The 22,530-nt window shown below is 53.5% G+C and overlaps 1 protein-coding gene across 3 annotated transcripts in view; it reads right to left on the bottom strand.

The window, feature by feature from the left end:
- Positions 1-20,673, bottom strand: part of GFRA2 (GDNF family receptor alpha 2) — a 111,419-nt gene extending 90,746 nt beyond the window's left edge. The window contains exons 1-2 of one of the 3 annotated variants that reach the window (XM_058720413.1): positions 20,525-20,673; positions 2,614-2,928 (exon numbers count right to left, since the gene is read on the bottom strand). In XM_058720413.1, coding sequence (XP_058576396.1) covers positions 2,614-2,928; positions 20,525-20,585 — 376 coding nt within the window. In that variant the 5' untranslated portion in view covers positions 20,586-20,673. Of the gene's footprint in view, positions 1-2,613; positions 2,929-8,117; positions 8,897-20,524 lie in introns of those variants that run through there. The other 2 variants (XM_058720412.1, XM_058720414.1) reach the window with 2 other exon arrangements.
- Positions 20,674-22,530: the final 1,857 nt, after the last annotated feature.

The following is a 22,530-nucleotide window of genomic DNA, read 5'->3' as shown; positions in this document are numbered from 1 at the left end:
CCTGGGTTGAAAGGGCCTTGAAGACCACATGGCAGGATGCAGCATAAATGCACAGAACGCACACTGCTATCATCCAAATGCCTCACTGCCTGGCTGCAATCAGGAAGGTTCTTGGTGTTCTGACACGGTGATGCCAGAGGTGGCTCTCAGGTGGCCCACCTGGCTCTTCCAGCTGGCAGTTCTGTCCCCTCCCCAGTGCATCCGTCCTGCAAGCCCTCAACAAGCCCATCCTGCAAGCCCTCAACAAGCCCACCCACAAGTGCCACCCAGCCTCCCTTGGGTTGAGACTGAAGACCATGGGAAAGAAAACAAGAAACTAAACAAGCCAGCTGTTGAATTAGGAACCTCAGTTTTCACGCACTACAGAGGCATCCTCCGGGTGAAGACTGTTCCTTGCCTTGCAGAGAATAAACATCACGCGCTTTGTGGCAGTGTTTCCCTCTCTGCTCACTTCTAGTTCTAGGACTCGAAGCTACTAGGAACAGGAGACCTACACATGAGGAATTACTTTGCTATTAATGGTGGTAACACTGTTCATAATTACATGCCCAGTTTACTTCCAAATTCAAGGCGGATTGGAACCATCTTGGCCACTGGTCAGGAATCCCTCATTCTCCAGCCTCACACCAGATCCCAGTTTCCTCCTTCCCTCCAGCACCCTGCTCCTCCATCCGAGGCTAATCAAGGGCACTGTTCCACAGTGCAGCCCTCTCTCTTCACCTCGACATCCCTATCACTCCCAGTCTACCTTAGAATTCAAGCTGCTCCACCCTCTCACCTCTTACAAAAGAAGTCATCCTTTGTTCTCCTCTCCTCTTCACACCAAAGTTCTAGAAGACATCCACAGTCACCACTCCCAGCCCCCAGCTCCCATTCACTCCCCAACCAGGCTTCTGCTCCCAGAAACCACCTACAATGCTCACCCCAAAGGCATGAGGGACATGTCCTAGAGACTGTGGACCCTCTCTCCTCCCCAGGTTTCCTGATGTACCTCCCACCTCTCTCCCAACACCTCCCCCCAACCTCTGCAGGTCCCTCTCCCTCCCCTGCTGGCACATCTTTAAATGCTGGGAGTCCTGAGGGCTCTGTCCCTGCCCTCCTCTCAGTGTGTGCACACCCACTCCCATGGCCCCAGTCACACCTACAGGCTAATGGTGGCTCCTCAATCTCCATGTCCAGTGCCACTTCCCCACCTGGGCTCCAGCTGTGTGGAGGGCATGGCCAGTGAGAGCCATGTGCCCCAAAATAAAGGAATCATCTCCCTGCTCTCCCCCCTTGGCTGCTTCTTATGAACCAACCCAGTTGCCCAAAAGAGAAAACTGCCCTCCTCGAGTCCTCTCTCTTCACCAAGACCTGTTGATTCCACCTCCTAAATAGCTCTTGAACCCTCCTCCCTCTTTCCTGCCACTGTCCTTGGCCAGCTGGCCAAGCTGCTGCCCGCCAGGTCCCACATCCCTCCCCTCTCCTCACCCCATCCCCACTTCCAACCCCCCACCTTACTACACTGAGTCACTTGCAGACCGGCAACTCCCTTCTGGGAGTCTTTGCCCAAGCTCCCCTCCACCTCCCACACTCTCCCCACATTCCTCCCTCCCCCCCACCGTGTAACTGCAGCTCACTCCTTAGTCTCAGATCAGAGGCTGCCTCTTCCAGGAAGACTCTGTAGATTTCATAAGAGGCTGCCTTGGGCTACCACAGCACCAGTGCTTTCTGACAGCACTCACACCACCAAGTGACAGAAAGCCCCTCACTTATCCACATCCCCCCACAAACTCTGAGCTCCAAGAAGCCAGAGGCTACCCCAGCTTGTTCTCCACTGTTCCCACAGGCCTGGCAGATGAGAACCTCTCAATAAACAGCTGTTGAATCAAGAAATGAACGTCTAACCAAGGTGGCCAATCTCCCTGCACTGTACACAAATCCCCCACACTGTAGTCTAGAGGGGAGGATGGGGGTGTGTGGAGTGGATTGTTAGGGGAGGGAGCTGGTAAGGTGCCACCTTGGGACCTGAAGCGGCCTGCTGCCCACACACTGCCCCAAGCCCTATAGAAGGTGCCTAGGCCAGCCCTGCAGTCAGGAAGCCACCTGAAGAGCAGGTGTCCTGGCAGCAGGAAGAACAGAAATGGGACTGCCCTTCGCTGAGCGCCCAGGGTTTCGGGGAGGCCCAGGGACTGGTTTGCTTGGAAACACAGCTCTGCATGCACAGGACCCACCCTCCCTTCTCCATCTGCCTGGGTACCCCAGCCTCCCCTTCTCTGTTACCACTTCACTCGTCCATCAGTCCATCCATCCTCTCCCGACCCTACTCTCTCCTTTCTCCAGCCTCGTTCTTCTCCCACCACCTGGCCCTGTCTCCTTCCCAGCTGTCACTCTCCCTCCTCCTCCATGTCTCCAGGCTGACTCCGACAACCCCTACTTCCTGTGTTCTAGGCCCCCGTGGCAGGGGGCGACAGAGAGTTGGCCAGTTCCCTCCACTACCAAGTCCTACCCTGAACCTGCCCCACCTCCCCGCCCTCCGCCCTGCGCAGCCCTCCCCACCACCCCCATCCCACCGCATCCCTCCACCCCACCCCCACCCACCCCCACCCCCCCGCCAGGCCCGGCTGGGCTTACCCTCTGTCAGCCCCAGGTGGATACTCCAGTAGATCTGCAAGCACTGCAGCTCCCTCTTCATGCCCCGCTTGCAGCGGCAGTCGTAGAGAGGGCTCTCCTGCAGGACCTCCAGGGCCGCCTGGCACTCCTTGTTGGCCAGCATGGTGTTGCGGTCCCGGCCCGCCAGGCACTGCCGCAGCGTGCGGTAGCGGGAGCTGCAGTTGGATTCCGCGGCGCACAGCTCATTGGCCCGGACGCAGTCCACTGGGGGGCGCCAGCCGTGGAGCTCGGGGCCCTGCAGGGAGGAAGGGCTGGCCAAAGAGCGGAGGGTCTCGTCTGGGTGGTGGGGAGGGAAGACAAGCATGAATGAGGGCCGCCGTCATCTCTGACCCAAGATGCAGGCCTGGGGGCTTGCGCCCTTCTGGGAAACTCCACACCCATTTTACTCCAAAGCACACCAAGGCCACCACAGAGCCGGTCAGAGGAAGAGCTGTGAAAGGACTCCAAGACACCAACACCCCTCCTCAAACCAGAAGGAGAATTCGAGCTGTCATTCTGCCCTGGTTCTACCAGATTCCCTTCCGATTCCACCCTGTCACCCCACAGCCCTGGGCCCAGGAGCAGAGCACAGGAAAGCCAGAAGATCCTTCGGAGAGACCACAGACCCTGTAAAAGACGAGGAGGCCAGAGAAGAAGGTCACAGCCTCAGCAGAGAGCTGGGGGCTGCAGGACCTGCTTGAGCATGCCGAGGGGGACCCTCACTTTCCTGCTGCCCAAACCTCCATCAACCTCAGTTCCAGCCAGAGGTCCAGCCAACATGCTGGGCTAAGCCAGGAAAGCAGCAGAATATTATTTAACTTTCCTAGTCTTTTAGGACTTTAGAGACACAGTGTCCAGCCCCCACATTTTACCATGGGGTTGGGGGGGTGGGGGGACTGAGGCCTAAAGAAGGGAGATAACAACTCAAGGTCACACACAGGCCGAAAAGATCCCTCAGACTCCTAACCTGTCCATTCTAAGTTCCCAGACCCTAAGAGAAGACCCCAAGAGACAAGCCTGAGCCTGTGGCCTGAGGCAAGGCATGCCTGGAAGGGAGCAGCTACCCCTCCCCGGCCCAACCCTCCACATCTTCCAGTCCAACTGCACACTGGCTGGAGAGCTGAAAACAGGATTTCTGTAGACAAGCTTTACCCCAGCCCCACTGACAGAAAGTGCTGCAGGCAAGCCTGACAAGCAACTCGATTTCCTGTGTGTGTGTGTGTGTGTGTGTGTGTGTGTGTCCGGACGGGCCTTTTCCATGTCTCTCTCTCACACACTTCTCTCTCTGACTTCCTCCTAAGGTCTATTTCTCCATCACCTTTGCTCTTGGAATAGCTCTGTGCTCTTGTTCACTCTCCCTCTATAGCATCTACTATTTTCTTCTCTTTCTTCCCTCTCTTTCCACCCTCCCCTGAAACCCTGTCCCCCTCTGTCTCTTTTTTTTTTCTTTCCAAAAGCCAAATAATAAGCCAATTGCAAAAGAGAAAGAGCTTCCCTCCTCAGACCCTGGCCTTGCACATGGAGCCTCACCTCTCCAAAAGTGAACAAGCAGAATTCAGCCACCTTTCTTACCCATCACCCTCAGAGCATCTAAACCCACAGGCCTCTGAAGGAAGGGGCTCAGGGAAAAAGATTCAGAAGTGAAGGGTAGGGAAGGGCTCACTTGGTCCTGTCAAAATCAAGCTCCCAAAATGGTTTCCTCTAGACACAGATATTTCCCTGGTCTCCCTGTCCTCTCCAAGCCCCTCACTCCAGATTCTGCCCCAGAAAAAGCTCTTCTGTGCACCAGAGCCAAGACTGCCTTTTCCGAGACCCAGGAGTGATCTGGGAGGCCTCCTCCATTCCAGCCCAAAACATTGTAAGATCCTAGGCCAGAAGTCCCCTCCTCAGAATCCCACACACACACCCTACCCCATTCCCTATCCAGAACAGCCACTTCTCATTCCTTCCCCCAGAAGGCCCTGCTCACAGTGGGGGGGGGTGCTACCACAGGAAGAGAGCGACACCTAGAGGCAGAGCACTGCACCACGAGCCTGTCACTCCCTACAGCTGCAGAGGGAAAAGGAATCTGCTGCTGGAAGGGAGGACACCCACCCACAAGAAAAGGAAGTAAAGGAGGAAGGGGTAGGCCAGAGCAAAAGATAATACCTCTCCCATTGACCATACCTCTGCCCCAGGACAGGAAGAGCTGAAGGCTGTGGCCAGGCTGAGACAAGACCGGAGAAGAAGCCAGCATGGAGTGGGGGCATCTGCCCAGGCACTGGCTGGAGAGGTGTCCTCCACCCAAGCAGAGGCAGCAGCTTTATTTCCTGGCTTCAGCAAATTCCTAGGTCCCTGAGCAAGACTCAGTGCATGTGGGCCACCCACAACCAGCTGAGCTGACCCAGCCTCACTTGCACCTGCTGCCCCCACCGAGCCAGCCAGCCTGCCTGCTCAAGAATAACCCAGCCCTGGGACTTCCACTGACTTCACCCCAACATCCCAGCAGCTTTCTCCCTTCCTATCTTGACTGAGCCTGAGGATGCACTGTCGGAGACAGACTGAGAAAGGAGCATTGTGGGCAGGTTTAAAGGTCAGGACATTGGCCTAGGGGACTGGGGCAATAAAGGCACTTACCCTGCATGCCCGGCAGGTGGGGCCCGGAGCCCCATGGAACAATGCTCACAGAATCCTGGGCTCCTGTGCCAAAAGCAAGGGCTTCCCCCATCCTGCCAGCAGGCACATGTGACTGGGGCAGGAAGATGCTCTGCAGAGAGCCAGTGAATCCTCTCACCAAACTCTCTGACTGCACCTATCCCTGGCTCTTCTAGTTGGCATCACGACCCCCAGAACCAATCAAGCCCAGCAAGAGAAAGAAATAGCAACTGAGAGCCTTGGGCCAGGAATTCCAAAAGAGTAAAGGTCAGAGGGTATCCTGGAGATGCTCCCAAGTTCTAGGTCAGGGAAAAAACTCATATCCATCAAGAAAAGACATGTGGAACAGCTTCTAGAGACAAGGGGGACCGAGAGACTACGTGGAGCTGTACTGAACATCTTGGCAACAGCCAGAATGCTCATTCTCCCCCCTGGGCATGTCAACACTGGAGGTCAGGATGACTGGCCAGAAAGGCCTCTCTACCCCAAGACCTCACTCAGAACCTTGGGGGGTGCTCACTGAAGACCTGTGCTCCTGGGAACATGCTTCACCGTGCCTCTCACACACTGAAACTGCCTACCCAGTCTCAGGCTCCACAAAACCTCTCCTCCAAGTGGAATTTCCAACCAACTCCCAACAGTAGGATCCTTGCCAGGAAAGTGGCCCTGAGGCTGAAGTTTCCTTAATAACAACGTATCCCTTCCTCCTTGGTGGGCCTAACCCACAGCCTTCCAATATCCTGTGGTCACTCAGTTAACCCCTCCCCTGCCCTGGCTTTGGAAAGGGGCATCTCAAGGGAAGGGCTTTGACCAAAAGGGCTGCTGACCCCCTGCTCTTACTCCTCCTCTCACCACTCAGCCCCCAGGGTCTCAGAGTCCAGGGTGCATCTCTGACACACGCACACACACACACACACACACACACACACACGCATGCTCTCATACACCTATATCATGAGAACAAAGTCAACTCCTCAGCCCTCTCAGCTGAAAAAAGCCTGCCTGCAACATGGTGTTCTGTGCCGAGACAGCACTAAGGGGCCCATATTGCTGTTTTCTATCCCAGGACATTAGAAGCCCCCTCTGGGGTGTACACAGCTCAGCAGCGCACAATCTGGTTGCTTTTCCTGAAATATAATTTTCTTTTCTTCTTGGCCCTGCTCATTCTTGATCCCAAAAAGCTGGATATTCAGACCAGCAGTGGGAGAAAAGGTCAGGTTTTATAACAACCCCTTTGGAATGAGAGTCCACTTGCAGTGGGTAGCCAGGAAGGGCTGCAGGATCACAATGGGCCTGGAGTACCTCTCCAGCTCCTTCCCACACCCTCTTCTACCCAAGAGAGGAGCTGCCTCAGACTTAGGAAGGCAGGACCTCCAAGGCCATACCCTAGAGCAGGGCCAAGCCCCCTAGGAAGTTTCTGGGAAGGGGCAAAGGATGGGGGTGGACAAAGGGTCCAGCGCCCAACCAATGTTGACTCAAATCCCCTGTTCAAGTCAAGAGAGCACTTATTAGACCATCCAAATCTTTCCAGGATAGGCACCTACCTCCTCAGGCCTTCCCCTCTCCCCTCCACCAGGAGGCAAAGGGTACACTCTGGACCCAGCCTGGCAGCCTGGCTCACCACTGGCTAATCGCAGGCCAGGATGGTGGGAAGAGCATCCACACTGAAGCAGATGTGTGCTCCCTCAACACATGCATTCCCCAGCTCCCTCTCTGGAGCACCTTCTCCAGAGCAGCAGCCTTGCCTGGGACTCCAGGTCTGCCCAGGGCCTCAGAAACGCCTTCTCCCTCACCTCCACTCCCAGAATGCTCTCTCTGAACCTATTTCCCAAGCAACTGAGATTTCACATAGCACAAAAGGGGGTGAGAGGTTGGGAATTCTGGGTGGGAAAGAGACTGCCCAAGGTTCGGGGGCACCAGGCAGCCCCTCCTCCCTGCCCTTGGAGGAGGGGGCTTACAGAATGGACACTGGTCTTTGTTAGGATCTCTTTCTTCCAACATCCCTCTCTTTCTTCATCCAAGGAAGCAAACTTTGACCTCCCTCCTCTTCCTACAAACTACAGGGTGCCCCCGCGGCCAGAGGTGGTGAAGGATAGGCAGTGAATGGTTGCTCCAAACCCTCCACTCCGGCCCAGGTATCTGGCTTGGGTCTGGGCTACAGGAAGGGCAAAGGGTGGGGAGAAACTTGAAAAGTGTTCCAGGGAGCGGGGCCACTGGAAAGGATTTCCGGGTGCGGGAAGCGGGATGCACTTTCCAGAGGTTGATTGGCAGGTGAGGGGATGGCTGCCATCGCTGCCCCCACACACGTCCAAGCAGGAGCTCCTGGAGAAACCCATGCTGTCCGCCCGAGTCGATCCGGGAGCCGACAAGAAAGATGGAACTGGCATGATTTTTCTCTCCGCGACACTGTGCCTCTCCCCACCCACCTTCCTCTCTTCCAAATCAAGAGTTGCAATTCTTTTTTTCTCAAGTTGCCGCAATTTGAATCCATTATTTTGGGAGAAATGAATGCTAGTAGCATTGTGTGCGAGTAAGCGAGTGTGCCTGTGTGTGCGTGCGTATGTGCGGGGATGGTTAGGGTGTTCCACGTCTCCTTCCCAAGCCCCTTCGTAACCAGCCAGCAGCGGTTCGCGTCCCTCCGCCCGCATCCTCGCCGCCCGGCCCCTCTCGGTTCGGCAGCGCTGGGGCCCGGCTCGCTCCGCGGCGCGCTCTCCCCGCCGGTCTCCGGCCCGCGCCCCGCTCGCCCGCCGCGTTCCCGGCTTCTTGCCGGCGCCCGAACGCGCGGCCCCGCGCGGCCCCCCAGGCTCCCGCGGACAAACGGCCCTCCCCCGTCCCCGCCCGCAGGTACTCACCTAAAAAGAAGAGGAGGCAGAAGACGTTTGCCAAGATCATGTTAAATAAATCCCACAGTTTTTTGTGTTTTTTTTTTCTTTCTCCCTTGGGTAAAAAAAAATAATAACAACAACAATAATAATAGCCAAGCAGTGATAGTCAGCCCCAAATCCAATGCGGAGATCCCAAGCTAGTCCACCCGATGAAGATCCCGAGTCCTGCGATTCTCGCCTCTGGGGTGGGGGGTAAGGAGGGCGGTGGGCTGCCTCTCGACGCCCTTCTTGCCCACTAAAATGAAATATACACGTATGTGAGGATATATCTGCTTTACAAGCCGAGAGCCCGGTCGTCGCTCTGTCCTCCCCTCCGCTGCTCCGGGAAGGCGCGAGTCTCCGCGGGTCCAATTCCCCTGCGCTTCCCAGGAGCGGACTGGGGAGGTGGGGGAGAGGCGATTTGAGAGTGAAGGGCTGGAAGGAAGCAGCAAGGGTGGGGGTCAGAATAAAATGCAAATAGAGAAATCCACCGACGGGTGTTAGCGCCAAGGAACAATCCGGTGGGAGCTTCGAGGACGAGAGCCCGGAGTCGCTTCTTTCGCACCAAGACGAAGAAAAGATTCAAACAAAAAAAAAATCTTCTCCCGCTAACCCTTGCTCGTCTCACTTTTTTCTAATGGAATTCCAGTGACCGTGTGTATCTGCGTGCGTGTGTCTTTCTCTCGTCTCCCTCCCTCTCCTCTCCCTGGCTCTCGCTCTTTGCTCTCGCTCTCTCCAGCTCTCCCTCGCTCTCCTCCCTCCCTCCCCCTTCTCCCTCTCTCCCTGCTCCTCCCTCCGCCCGCCCCCCCTTCCCCCTTCGCGGCTCCCTCGCCGCGGCTCTCGCGCCCGCGCCCCTCTTCTCCGCCCCGGGCTCGGCGCTCGGGCTCCCAGGCGGCTGGCGGCGCAGGGAGCGGGAGCGCGGCGGAGAAGCGACACTCTGCAGCGGCGGTGGCGACACGGCGGTGGCGGTGGCGCCGGGGAACGCTGGACAAGAGGAGAGCTCCGCCGCTGACTCCCTCTGCTCTGGCGCCCGCCCTTCTCGGGACTGACCTGATGCCTTGGCCGGAAACTGACCCGCTAGCGGGGCTACGGCTCAAGCCCACCAAAGGCTCCGCACCCTTCCCCTCCCCCGCCGCCCCACCAGACCTCCCCCTGCGGCGGGCGGGTTGCGCCCTCCAACCCCCACTGCCCGTGCCCCCGCCGCCTCGGCCCACGGGTCCTGGAGGCCTGGGGAGGCTCAGCTGAGGCCGGAGGGCGTGGGGAGTCCCGGACATCCCAGCTATCCCGGGGTGTGGGGGAGGGGCGCTCGAAAACCCCCCAGGCCTGGTGGCCAGGGTCTGAGGAGGGGCTCCACCCTCCTCAAGCGGAAGCGTCCTTGGACCCTGGAGTCCAAGCAGAGTGTCTCCCCGAAGGTGCTAGAGAAAAGAAAGACCCCCTCCAGCGCCAGCCCCCAGCGTCCCCGCGCAGCCTGCCTGCCCAGGTCCAGCCCCGAACACGCATACACCTGTGCTCTCCACGCGGGGCTCGAGAACTTTCCCTACACACCCCCGGCGCCCCGCATGCCCCGGCGTTGCAGCCCTTCGAGACTCCCCTTCCCCAATGGTCTCTCCTCCCCTGGTGCGGGAGGAAGGCCGTGGTGCCTGAGCGCCCTGACCGCCTCCTAGAACAGCGGATCTGCCAGAACCGCACCAGAGGGATAGGTCCGGGGCTGGAACCCCACCCCGGGGGGCGCTCCGGAGACCGACCCGGCCCAGGGCTCCGTGCCAAGCTTGGCGGCCCGCGCTCGGCGACGGGCTGGGCTCCGAGAGCTCTCCTGAGGCAACCGGCAGCTCCTCGCTTCGGAGGCACCGGGAGGGGTCCCCTCCCCCAGCCGAGAAGGGGGCGATTGATCCATCTGTCGATGGGCCGGGCTCACCGGCGTGTTTTAGTCACGGAATTTACAGTAAACGCCCAGAGGCACCAAAAAGGAAGCGTCTGGCTGGGAAAGGGCTGAAGGAGAGGTGAGGTTGCTGGCACGTTCCGGCAAGAGGGGGCGAGGCGGCGGGGCGGTGGACACGCGGGGGACACGCCCACGCACGCCAGGCACCCCAGTTTCACTCTTCCTCCTGACACATCCTCAGCAACGTTCGAGCTGCCTGCGTCCCTCGGCTTTGGTGCACACATTCCTACATTCGGCGCGCACCCTGGGTGCTGGGGTGGGGTACACCCAGTGCCTCGTAAACTTTCGGCGCTACTCAAAACTGGATCTAAGGTGTATTTGGTGGTGTCTTTTACCATGCATGTTTAAATGAACAAGTCTCTAGAAAAGAGTAAACGCTAGAAATCGACCTGGGCTCGAAAGGAAGGGTCACTCACAAAACCATCAGCCTTCGCTAGTGGAAGAGCTAGAGGGAGCAACTTCCATCTTGCGGATTTAGGCGGGAACACGGATCCCCAGCCTTGGAAGCACAGCGCGCGGGTCTTCTTAGAATACCTCTCTCCTTTTGCTGATATTGGGGCGTCGGCGGGAGCCCTAGCCCCTCCCCCTGCCCTCCACTGAATGATGCCCTATGGAGGTGCGGCCGAACCCAAGGAGTGGGAGACGGGGTCCAAGAATGCTTGGGGTAAGAGCTGGGGAAAGCCTCCTCAGGGCAGACCTCCCTGCCTTTCCTCTGGGCCTCTCTGTTCTAGGAAAAGACTTCACAACCGACAAGACCTCCCTGCCTCGTTTCCAGAATTCGGGGACTTAAGGAAGCAGCTTCGGAAAAGTATAGATGAAAGGGTAACAAGCCCATAGGGCTTATGCTGCTGGGGAGTCTGGGGAGACTGGAGGCCAGAGGCTAGGAGGCTCCCGCAAATAAAATTTCTCCCTCCCCTGCCCCACTTCAGGGACTTCTGGTAGCCCAAATTCCCTCCACCATCCCCACGCTCTGGTATCCCATGCAGCTTTTCCCTCTTCCAAGGGCTAACTCTACTGCCAGCTCCCAAATCAACACATCGCTCTTTTTCCTCTAAAACTTTAACTGTCTTTTAACCCTGGCTAGACATAAGGACAACTCTCTGGGGGTGCCCGGGAGGCTCAGGCAGTTATGCTTAGGACTTCAGCTCAGGTCATGATCTCACAACTCCTGGGTTGTGACAGCTGTGCTGACAGCTCAGAGCCTGAAGCCTGCTTATTCTGTGTCTCCCTCTCTCTCCTCCCCTCCACCATTCGTGCCCTCTCTCTCTCTCTCTCTCTCTCAAAAATAAATAAACATATATGGAAGGACAACTTTCTGAAACACATGTGGGAGCTTTGCCTGACCCCCTTTCTGGTGAAGGTTGCTGAGAAAGCAGCAATGGACACCAGGCATGGCTCCCATTGACTTGTCTTCTTGGCAGGAGGGGAATCTGGTAGCAAGAGGTGAGTGGCTGAGGCCCTTCAGGGACTAGGCATCACCGGCCTTAACAAGGACACTAGACAACACCAGCCAGACCACCATTGAGCTTGTTGTGGCTGTGGGGCCCTCCGGCGTTGGGCCCTCTCTTCCTCCCTGTCTATACAAGCCTTTCCCAATACAGCCCACCCTCTGCTGACCCCAGCCCTCAACCTACGTTGCCCTTAGATATGGCGGAGTCCAGGTGCCACACCATTATTTCCTGAGCACATGCTATATGTAAGCCTCCCGCCCCACCAGGATCTGCAGAGGAAACACAAAGGAACACATACTAGCCATAGACAATTTAATCTATAAAATCTTTATAAAATGAGGATGAAAAAAATCTTAAGGAAATTTGATGAGATACTGTACACAGAGTAGCTAGTCAGATGCCTGGTTCATAGGCAGTTGTTCATAAAATGTCACCCCTTTCCTCTGGGATCCAGAAAAAAGAATTGGGTACCTATGACAAGGCATAAAACTTAGTGCGGAATAAGAAGGGAAGATAAAAAGCTATAGTTATTCAAGGGAAATAGAGACTACTTTGTAGAGGATGATGGATAGGAGATCTTGCAAGAGGGAGTCATGGGAGAAAGGCGAGTGAGCATGTGTGAACAAAAGCACCTGGGCTTCACTGATGTACTTCCTCACACCCCCAGGTACTGTATCCTTCAGACTGCTTTCCTGAGCCCACCCCAGCTGCCCTGAGCTAACCAGCAGGTAACTCTCGTGCCCATCCACCCACCTTGCCTGCCCTTCCACCATCAAAGATCCAGAAGTTATAATGTGCAGAGGGGAAGGAAGGAGAACACTTAGGCCTTTTGTTTCTTCCTTTGCCTCATCTCTCTTGACCTACTCATCTTGTGGAGTGGATTCTCTGGAGGACAAGAGCAAGAGAAGCAGAGAGGGAAGAAGGACTGGGGCAGGAGCTTGCAGCCCCACCACAGTACGCACACACGCTTACACACACAGGCATGTGCACATGCAGTAGCCACAGAGCTCAGCTGACCAGACCTGTACTGCCCCCACAGAATCTCATCCCTTACTTTCCTTCAGTGGAGGGAAGAAGGCTGGGTGTTCCCTTGCCCCAGAGATAAAAGCCAACCAGGGATAAAAAAAAATGTCAGCTAAGACATGTCAGGAACAAACATGGAACAGCAGCCCACCAGTCTCCTGCAATCAATCAAGCAGCACCGACTTATTGGACCCCTTTTCTATCCCCAACACAGTGTTGGACTGCTCCTGCCATGGAAGCATTTACACATAGAGTTAGGTCATGTACCCATGAAGAGTAAGCAACCCAAGGGAACACTGACTGGGGCCAAGCAAGAGAAAAGAAGAGTTAGTGCCACTGGATTTCAGGACTTGCTGGGAAAGTAGGACTCAAGCTGGACCTGGAGGATGGGTAGAATTTGACTGAACACAGGGGACAGCATTCTGGGAAGGGGCAGCCAAGGTAAAATCACAGGGGTAAAGGTTTGAGCTGGCCAAGAGTGGGGAGGAACCAAGGGGAAAAGGTTGGGAGGAGCTGGTGGGAGAAAATCTGGAAGGTCCCATTGGGATGCATAGTGGAGGACCAAGCGGGGAAGGCTTTGGACTTGCTCCCCTACAAGCTACTGAAGGTCTCTTAGAGGGCGTGTGACTGACGTGATGAAAATGGTATTTTCAGAAGATTGATCTGACAATTCTGTGAAAGATGGAGATAAGAGAAGTTAGGAGGCAATTGTTAACAGTCTCACCTAAGGTAATGAAGGCCCAAAACCCAAGCAGGCAGGCGGTTGGCAAGGACAGGAGGTGGTGGTGGGTGTGGCAGGAGGGAAAGACTCAGGGACTGGAAGTAATGGCAGGTGTGGACCAGGAGGTGAGGGCGTGAACTGGAAGTAGTGATGGGCAAGGACTGGAGGTGGGCGTGGAAGGGAGGTGGTGGTGGGCTGGACAGGAAGTGGTAGGCAAGAGCTGGAGGAAGTGAGGGGTGGGGGGAACAGGAGGTGGTGGTGGGCGTAGACAGGAAGTGGTAGGCAAGGACTGGAGGAGGTGGGCGGGGACAGGAAAAGGTGTCAGAGGCACTGTAAAGATAAAGTTTTAAGCTGTTGGTGACAGATTCGTCATGGAGTCCCAGGAGGAGGGAATTTGCCTTCTACTCCCGGTCAAGACAGACAAGGTGACCAGCCCTGACTTCTCAGTCTCTGTCATGAAAAAAATAATTAAAACTTTATGGCAAGGTACATGTTGATATTTCTTTAATTCTTGTAATAACTCTGTGGGGCAAGTACTCTTAACAGCACCATTTATAAATAAGAAAACTGAGGCAAGAAAAGTGATTTAACCTGGCCAGGGTCATATTTTAAGTGGCAGAATCATGATTCGAACTCTGGCAATTGGGATCTAGGGTTTCTCTCTGGTAACCCATGTGCCCTAAATAAATAAGCAAAGTGATGGCTCTCCAGCCTGTAAGTTTTCATGTCCCAATTCAGAGCATCTTAAATACTCCCTTTCTCCCTGCCCTGACCAGCAACAGTGTGAAAACACTAAAAACTGAAATTTCTTTTTTTTTCTTTGCTGCGGGCTTTGTTTGGCCTCATCCTTGGAGTTCAAGTCAAGAGCCTAGAAAGCATCCTGTCCAACATGGCATAGCTGCATGGTGCCCAGCTCATCCGGGGCCTTTCTCAGCCCTGTTCCAGCCCCCTGTCTCCCTCCTAATGGCAGGCTGACCCCCTCACCAGCATTCCATCCCCATAGGACCACTCCAGATCCTTGATGCCCAGCCTGGCAGGAGAGAACTAGTCTGGGAATGAAGACCAGCAGGGATTTAACTAAACTCTCTGATCCCAAAGAGTGAACAGGGCTGCTGAGGCAGGGTGGGTGGGACCATATTAGGAGGGAAGAAATGCATACTGCACTCAGGGGCATTGATTTCTCTAATTGATTTCGGTCAATGTTCTCCATGCTTCATCATTCTCTTTTGAGGTAGGCACTGGCAGGAGGTGGGAATCTGGCTTTACTTAGCCTCTCCCCAGGCCCTCAGAGACATCTCTGCAGCCCCACCCATGCCAAGGAGTCCCCAGGCCCTGGGGTAGCCCATCAGAGGGAGAGGAAGCTGCTGCTGAAGCAGGAATGCAGGAATGCAGATGGTTACTGGGCAGGGAGCTATCAGAACCACCTTATGTGGATATAGCACTTCTGAGTTTCAAGGCTTTCTCCTCCAAGATCCTGAAGCTCTTATAAGCATCCCTGAGAGGAAGGCGTGGCAGAATTAACTTCTCTTCCAAGTGAACCAACTCAAGCTTGAACATGTCCCATGATGTGGCCAAGGTCACAAAGCAGCCAGCAAGTGGCAGAGCCAGGACTTGAAAGCAGGTCCTCCCACACTCTGGTCTAGTGAGCTTTCCCCTTCTAACACAGAAACCAAGCATTCATCCTACCAGGGTGCCAGGCCTCTCTGCTGCTTTCTCCTACATAGGAGATCATGGAGGAGAGGGAGAAGGGACCCAATAGTTTTTGGCAGTGTCTTTCATTCATCCAGAACAGGTCTGGGAAGGACTGTTTCTCTAAACTCTTTCACTAGAAGTCACAGATGTCCTGCGAAAACTGCAAAACCCCACTTCTCCTCTGCCCACTTCACAACTTCCCAATGGAGACCAGAGCTGAGCTGGTAAGTGGTCCTTCTGGTGAGCTACCATCAGCTTAAAATATCCCAGCTCACTGTCAAGCCTCCTCCCCGCTGGCCCTGAGTGCACTGCTCTGCCTATGTTGGCACCATCCAGGCCACACCCCAGCATTGTCCCCATGCCAGCACTGTGCTTGGCAGATCCCAGCTGCCTGTCTGAGCGTGCACACCCACCCCAGCTCTCAGGCACTGGCGATCTGCCAGGTTACCCAAGGTCAGAGGCAGAATCTAGGGAGAGGGGCAGTGATTGCTTCTGCTAAGCTGTGGGGAGCCTGCTCCTGCTGCCTGCTGCCTCCCAGGAGAACTCTCAGACCCAGCAGCTCCCCACAGGGACTATGTCTTTATTTAGCCAAGCCTGGCAAAGTGGGTGGAGCACCAGAGCTAGGTCTGAAATGGACTGTCACTTGAAGGGCCCAGGGCAGTCTCCAGGGGGCTGGAAGGCAGCTCAGAAGGGGCTCTGGACAGAAAACAGGGACCAGAATATCCCTCTTTGAGCAGACATGCTTCCCCTAGGCCTAATGTAGAGTTTGGACAGATGGGCACATTTACCTTCATGGCCCCCCTTCCTCACCCTGACCCTCTTCACCCTGGGAACTTTCTCATCATCCAAAACGTTCCTCCTCACTCCACGGTCCCCATGCACTATACTTTCCAGATATCCTCTCTAGCCCCAGCAGCAACCAGGGGGAGGGGTAATGTTTAACCCAAAAGAATGAATTGCTAATGGTAGAATTTCAATCATCCTGAGCCCTCAGGCTGTCAGGGTTGAAGGAAATTTGCAGGACAACAAGAATAGAGAGCCAACAGATGCCTGGCATTCAACAGCTTACAAAGCTTTTTTCTGTAAATTCATTTCCCTTTGGCCCCCAAACAGTCTCTGAGGTGAGCATTTCTCAGATAAAAAAAAAAAAAAAATTAAAAGTCAAGGCACCAAGTGACTTATCCGCGGTCACTAGTGAGCTGCCAACCTAGGATTTGAACCCAGATATAACTGATTCCAAATTTCCTATTTGTGAGGTAACCTTTCCTCAAACACTTCCATAAAATAAAACAAAAATAAAATGCTTTTTAACTGTAAAAACTAAGACAATTTCACAGAAACATTTCCCTTGACAGGGTGCTCATTTCTCCTTCCATTCCACAGTCCCAAACTGCTTGGATCGTTGAGACGTTCTTCCTTATGCCAAAGTGGAATCTGTCTCCCCAGAGCTCCCGTGTCCGCAAGGATGGAACCTGTATAGGAGTCCCCCAAGAGCCCCTCAGGCTGCCCACACCGTGGACAGCCAGCTGCCCATCAACCTCTCTGACATCAGGGTTCTTGGCGCTGTCTGCTTTCTGCAGAAGGGACCAGAGACATCTGGTACCGTTCCCACCTCTTGCTCCCCAGCCCAAGTCATCACGTGGAGGAAGTCATCACATCTGCAAAGCAGGCCATTCCCAGGGGTCCAGGCACCTGCTGCCTCCCTACTCCAAAAATGGGTGGGTCCCTGCTCCCTGGATGGGGAGGGACTGACTGTACCAGGTTTGGAGGCCACCTTTAAGCAGTAGGCTTGAACAGTGGAAACTTGAGTAAGGTAGAAGGGGCCCACAGTGACCCCCAGGACTGAGTGCAAACAGACTCCTTAGGTGACCCATCTCAAAATAGCCAAAGGCCCTAGTAGACCAATGGGCTACTTAACAACCAGGCATAGGTACCAAAAAAGGAACATTCCATACGTTCCCATACCTCCTCACTCCCTGCTTAACTGCAGCCTCCCACCACTGCCTCCTGGCAGAGTCTCTCCTTTACCGTCCTGCCTGCCTGCTGCTGTCCTGCAGTGTATTCAATAAACTTCTATCTCCTTTGTTCTGCCTTGGCTGAGTTCTTTCACTGCCTGGGCCTCCCCAGATCCACTGGCCCCACACTAGGAAGTCTGCATTGCTGACAGGAGGGGGAGCTTCAGGATTCTTCTATCTTCCCAGGCCTGGGGTGGTCCCATTTCTCCATATTCTTGCAACCTGGCTCCTGGGGCAACACCCCAACTGGGAAGTGTGGCACTGTGGAAGGAGGCCCAGACTAGGCTTAGAGGTCCACCTTTAAGAGTCCAGTATTATTTGGGGGTGCCTGGGTGGCTCAGTCAGTTAAGTGTCAGACTCTGGATATCGATTCCTCACATTTCCTCCTGGGATGGAGCCCCAAGCTGAGCTCTGCACTGACAGTGTGGAGCCTGCTTGAGATTCTCTCTCTACCTCTCTCTTTGCCTCTCTCTCTCTCTCCCTCTCAAAATATATAAATAAACTTAAAAAAAGAAAAAGAGTCCAGTACCATTTGAACATAGCACAGTGCACATAGTTGGGTTTCCTAGTTGAAAGAACAAGAGGAAGGAAGGAAGGACAGACTTTGTACTACAACCCTTACTTGTCTTACTATAGGGTTACATCCAATAAACCCATCATAAGATGAACATATCATAAGTAGAAAATGTATTTAATGCACCTTAACCTACTGAATGTCCTAGCTTGTCCCCGCCTACCTTAAACGTGCTCAGAACATTTTCATTTGGGCAAAATCATTCTTTTTTGTAATAAAGTGTTGAATAGCTCATGTAACTGGTTAAACACTGTGCTGTAGATGAATACAGAATGGTTGTCAGTGCATCAGTTGTTGACCCTCATGATCGCGTGGCAGACTGGGACCTGCACTCACTGTCACTGGCCAGCATCATGAGAGAAGATTGTACCATATGTCGCTAGACCAGGTAAAGATCCAAATTCAAAATTCAAAGTATGGGTTCCACTGAATGCGTATCATTTTCACACCATTATAAAGTCAAGTATTTGTAAGTTGTACCATCATTAAGTCATACATAAGTTGAGAAGTCTGTGTTAGAATCTCTGTCCTCTCCTTGTCTCTGATCCATCCCAACTCCCCAGTTCATCTTCCACCCCATTCACCCCATGGAATGAGCCAGCCCAGTGTACTTGGTTTCCAGCCCCAGCTCTACTCCAGCTATGCTTGTGACCTTAACATCCTCAGGGAAGAGACCTCTCAGAAGAGAAGGAAGATCCAGTGAGACGCTGCATGTGACAGTGACTCTGAAATGTCTGAGACACTCTGCTGGTGCAAGAAGCAGTCAGTATTTTGGGGGGCAGCCCCTACCCCATGGAGAGTTTTGGGGCTTCCCCATCTGCTTCAGGAGTGAGCAGCCCACACCCAGTGAACTGTTTGGCATAGCTCTGGCTGCTCCAGTGACTTGGAGCTCCATGGTAAAGAGGAACATCCCCTTTCCTCAGACATGAAAACCAAGATCTCCAAAGCTGAGCACTCATGCTCTATCAAAAATGCCTGTTGATTTCTTGCCTATACTCCTCACCCCACTCAAACCTCTATGCAGACAGGACCTACATCTTCTTTATCCCCATATTCCCAGAGGCTGGCACATAATCAGTGCCCAGTGTGTGCTTCTGGAATCAATGAATGAATGAATGAATGAATGATGCCTCTTTCCTGACCTAAGCTCAGCACAGAGGCTCAGGCACAGGATCACTGACCTGGGTCAAAACACTTCTTTTACTGGACTGTTACAGGACTCACTAGGATCTAACTGACCCATTTATAATGCTTCTCTTTCCTCCTATTTGGTTTTCCTTAGGAAAAATTGATAAATCTGACCGAAGGATTTTTTTTTTTGCCACTTAAGTTCTTTTAATTCAAGCTAGATTGGTTTATACTCTTCACTTTAAAGTCTAGGTCTATAATGACTTAGTACATTAACAGTTCATTAGAATTCCCGATCGACACAATGAACTGCCTGGCTCTTACTTGTTAGCATGTAATCCCCCACCCCCTGCTCTTCAGCCCAGCAACTCCAATAATTTTTACTCTAAAGAAATGGGGCAGGTACAACCTCAATTCTCCCCAAACCTGACTCCCCCGCCAAAGTGGGTGATGAAGACATAGCCCACAGAGAATAGGCAAGAGTGCCAGGAACACCGGTCTCTCCCAAGAAAGGGTTTCTGAACTGAAAAGAGTAGAGCTGATCTGCACCCTCCCCCAGGTGGTCAACACTTCAATACCTCTGACCCCTGGTGTCCCCACTGCAAGGCATACCCTGTGGGAGAGGGGGTTCTCCAGTTTCCAGCCTTGCCTTCCACCAAACTGACCTGCCTTTCAGGCAACTGCCACTTCAGAGGCAGTCTGATAAACATATCCTAAGCCAAGTGGTAATCCATGTATTTTAAGGTTGTCAGTGCATTGCAATTTCCAGAACTAGCAAAACTGAGAATGGTCTTTTTTTTTTTTTGCAATCAATTCTGATCAATCAATCAATCATTGAATTCTTCAATACCTTCTAGGTATTCCTCTTTGACACACATGCATTTTAAAGAAATATGAACAGAGAGACAAGGTCTTAACGGGACGTAATGGTTCTCTAATAGCGGAAATCAGGCACCAGGGGAAAGGGATTCATTCAAATGAGATCTGAGAAAGCAAATCTGCCTTCATGCACCCCTCCCCTCTCCTAACCAAGGTAGATACTGTTAATTGATCGCAGCTAAGACTTCTCAATGCAGTGCTCCAGGCAGCCGGAACCAGTCACTTGCAGTGGGCATGCAAGTTCATCTAATCCATTTGCAAGTGCTGCTTGATGAATTCTGAATGCCCTCTGGTCCTAAGATCTGGAGTTCTGGGAGGTGTCTGGGAAGCCACTCCCTTCACCCTTCAAATCACACTATGGCTGACCCTGAGATACCCAGCCACACCAGGAGTGTCCAATGAGGGTGTGAAAGAGCTTTTCAAAAGACAAAGACCTTTCCACTCCCCAAAGGAGAACAGGAACAGGTCTGTTGGAAGAGACCTACTGTGCCAAGAAAAACACCCAGCCCCTGTTGGAATCTGATGACTAATTAGAACCAATCCCTGCTACACAAGAGCTTCCACCTGCCATCAGCCCTGAGGGAGCAGGCATTTCTTCCCGAGGTGCTGCTCGCAGCCCCTGCTGGACCACCACTCCAGTGTGCTCCATCCATCTACTCTTTGGATGAGATTCAGGCCACCAGAGCATGAGAAAGGCCTTGCCTCTACACCCCCAGCCCCATGAGGAGCTAGGAATAGGGGAGGCCCCATGACCGATGTTGTGTTTGCTAATGAGTGTCCTGGGAGTGCTTAAATGGACTGTACAGGTGCAACAATGAGCCTGCCACACGTAATATCACCTGCTTGCCAACCCAACCCCAGCATTTCCACAGGGGCAGGAGACAGACACCACGTGGACCCCAGGGGATGCACGCAGATAGCAGGAGGGTAGGAAGGGAGCCCGTGCCTGTTCCCCATCCTTACAAATCTGTACCTTCAAAATTCAGGTTGCAGCTTCCTTTCCTGCCGCCCTTCGCCTGCTCATTCCTTCCCATTTGTTCCAGGGGGCACTGGATTGAGCATCCACGAAACTGCAGGCACCATCCTGCTGCTGAGGGTATGGCAGACAAGGCCTCCTCCCCCAGGGAGCCCCTGCCCCAGTCCTCTCAACCTCCCTCCTTAGTCCAACCAGGCCCCTCTCCAGCTTCTAACACCACCACACTGGACTCCTTACTGGCCTTTAGAAACAGGAAATGCAAACATCATGGGAATGCCTCACAAAGCACCCTGGCAGTATCTCCTCTGGTCCTCAAAACCACCTACCCAGTCGACAGGCTGTGATTGTTAGTCATAAAGATGGGGCCCATTCCTGGCTGTGCTACTTACTAGTTGTGTGACCTTGGGCCAGCCCCCTAACTTAGCTGCCCCTTAAGAAAACAGTGATGGTAGGCCTACTCTGCCCATACACAACTGGCAGATCGTTCTGCCATCACTGAAGTGCCTGCTGCAATTGCCTGATGTGCAATATCAACAAACACTGTCTGTCTTCAATAAGACAGCGTCGAGGAGCTTCCAACCTGGTTGTGGGGAGGCAGATGGAAGAACAAATAAGTGTAACACGGGGCGTCTGGGTGGCTCAGTCGGTTAAGCGTCAGACTTCGGCTCAGGTCACGATCTCGCGGTTTGTGAGTTTGAGCCCCACATCGGGCTCTGTGCTGGCAGCTCAGAGCCTGGAGCCTGCTTCAGGTTCTGTGTCTCGCTCGCTCTCTGACCCTCCCCTGCTCACCCTCTGTCTCTCTCTGTCTTAAAAATAAATAAAACATTAAAAAGATTCAAATAAGTGTAACACACTTAGAAGCTAACCAGTGGTAGAATTAGAGCATAGTGGGGAGAGGGATTGATTAAACATTGGATGTGTGTAGCAGTGGAGATTTAAGGAAGTCATTACATTAAGAATGAATGCTTCCTGAGCTCTTGCCAGGGGGCAATTCCCGAATATGCAATTGCTCCTAGGATCGAAATGATAGATGTGAATTTGCCCAACAATAAACTGTGGAAAGCTGTCCAGAGCAAGGTATTCATTTTACTGTTAATGTAAGATGTCAAGCCTCAGTCAACCAAAATGGGTTGTTAAGCTAGGCTATGCTACAGCAAAAAAAAAACTGTGAAGTCTCCATGGGGTGTGTTATAAAGGTTTCTTTCTTCTTCATACGACAATCTCAGCTTAAGTTTGCAGGGAGTTCTGCTCCACACAGTCACTCAGGGATCCAGACTGACACGCTATCATTTTGTGGCTGCTCCTCCTGGAACAAAACCCCTCCTGAGTCACTAAGGCAGAAGCAGAAAGAGCTGGAGTGGAGACAGCTGGCCAGAGTGATCCGTGTCACTTTCACCCATGGCCCATTGGCCAGAACCAATTACATGGTCCCATCTGACACATGGGATGTGGCTAAAGAGATGGACTGTGTGGTGCCATCAAAGTCTTTGTCGTGGTGAACCAAAGAAAAACTCTGCCTCCTACAAAACCCTTTTAAGTATCTCATAGAAAAGAGTTTTGCCAACTATAAACTTTTCTGCTGCTATGAGACAAAAAGTATCTGTGGATTAGATGTCTCCTAGGGATAAGACAAGGCTCTGAAGGGACGTCACCCCTGCTGGATGGGGGACAAAGCAGAACAGGTCCCTTATCCCCTGTGCAGACTTGCCCACACAGCTGAAACAGCCTCAGCCGGTCACACTAAATACAGGCCTTTTTTGCCTCTTCCTCTGGCCCCACACTCCCTCTGGCAGCTCTGCCACAGCTTCATATTTGTTTATTTTTCCTGCCGGGGTTTTTGCAGTATTTCTCCTAAGTGGGACAGCTACATCAATAAGTTCCATTGCATCAGGAGTGTGATTGAAGAGCAGAGGGCTGGCCTGCTGGCTGGGGCTTCTGGTCCAATGCACAAGGCGCTATCTCTCACACACACCCTCTGCCATGACAGTCTGGCCCCTCCTGCC

This window comes from Neofelis nebulosa, chromosome 3 (genome assembly GCF_028018385.1).
Source record: "Neofelis nebulosa isolate mNeoNeb1 chromosome 3, mNeoNeb1.pri, whole genome shotgun sequence".
Taxonomy (NCBI): Eukaryota; Metazoa; Chordata; class Mammalia; order Carnivora; family Felidae; genus Neofelis; species Neofelis nebulosa.
The sequence above is the reverse complement of the archived record's forward strand: the minus strand, read 5'-3'. Positions and strand labels throughout refer to the sequence as shown.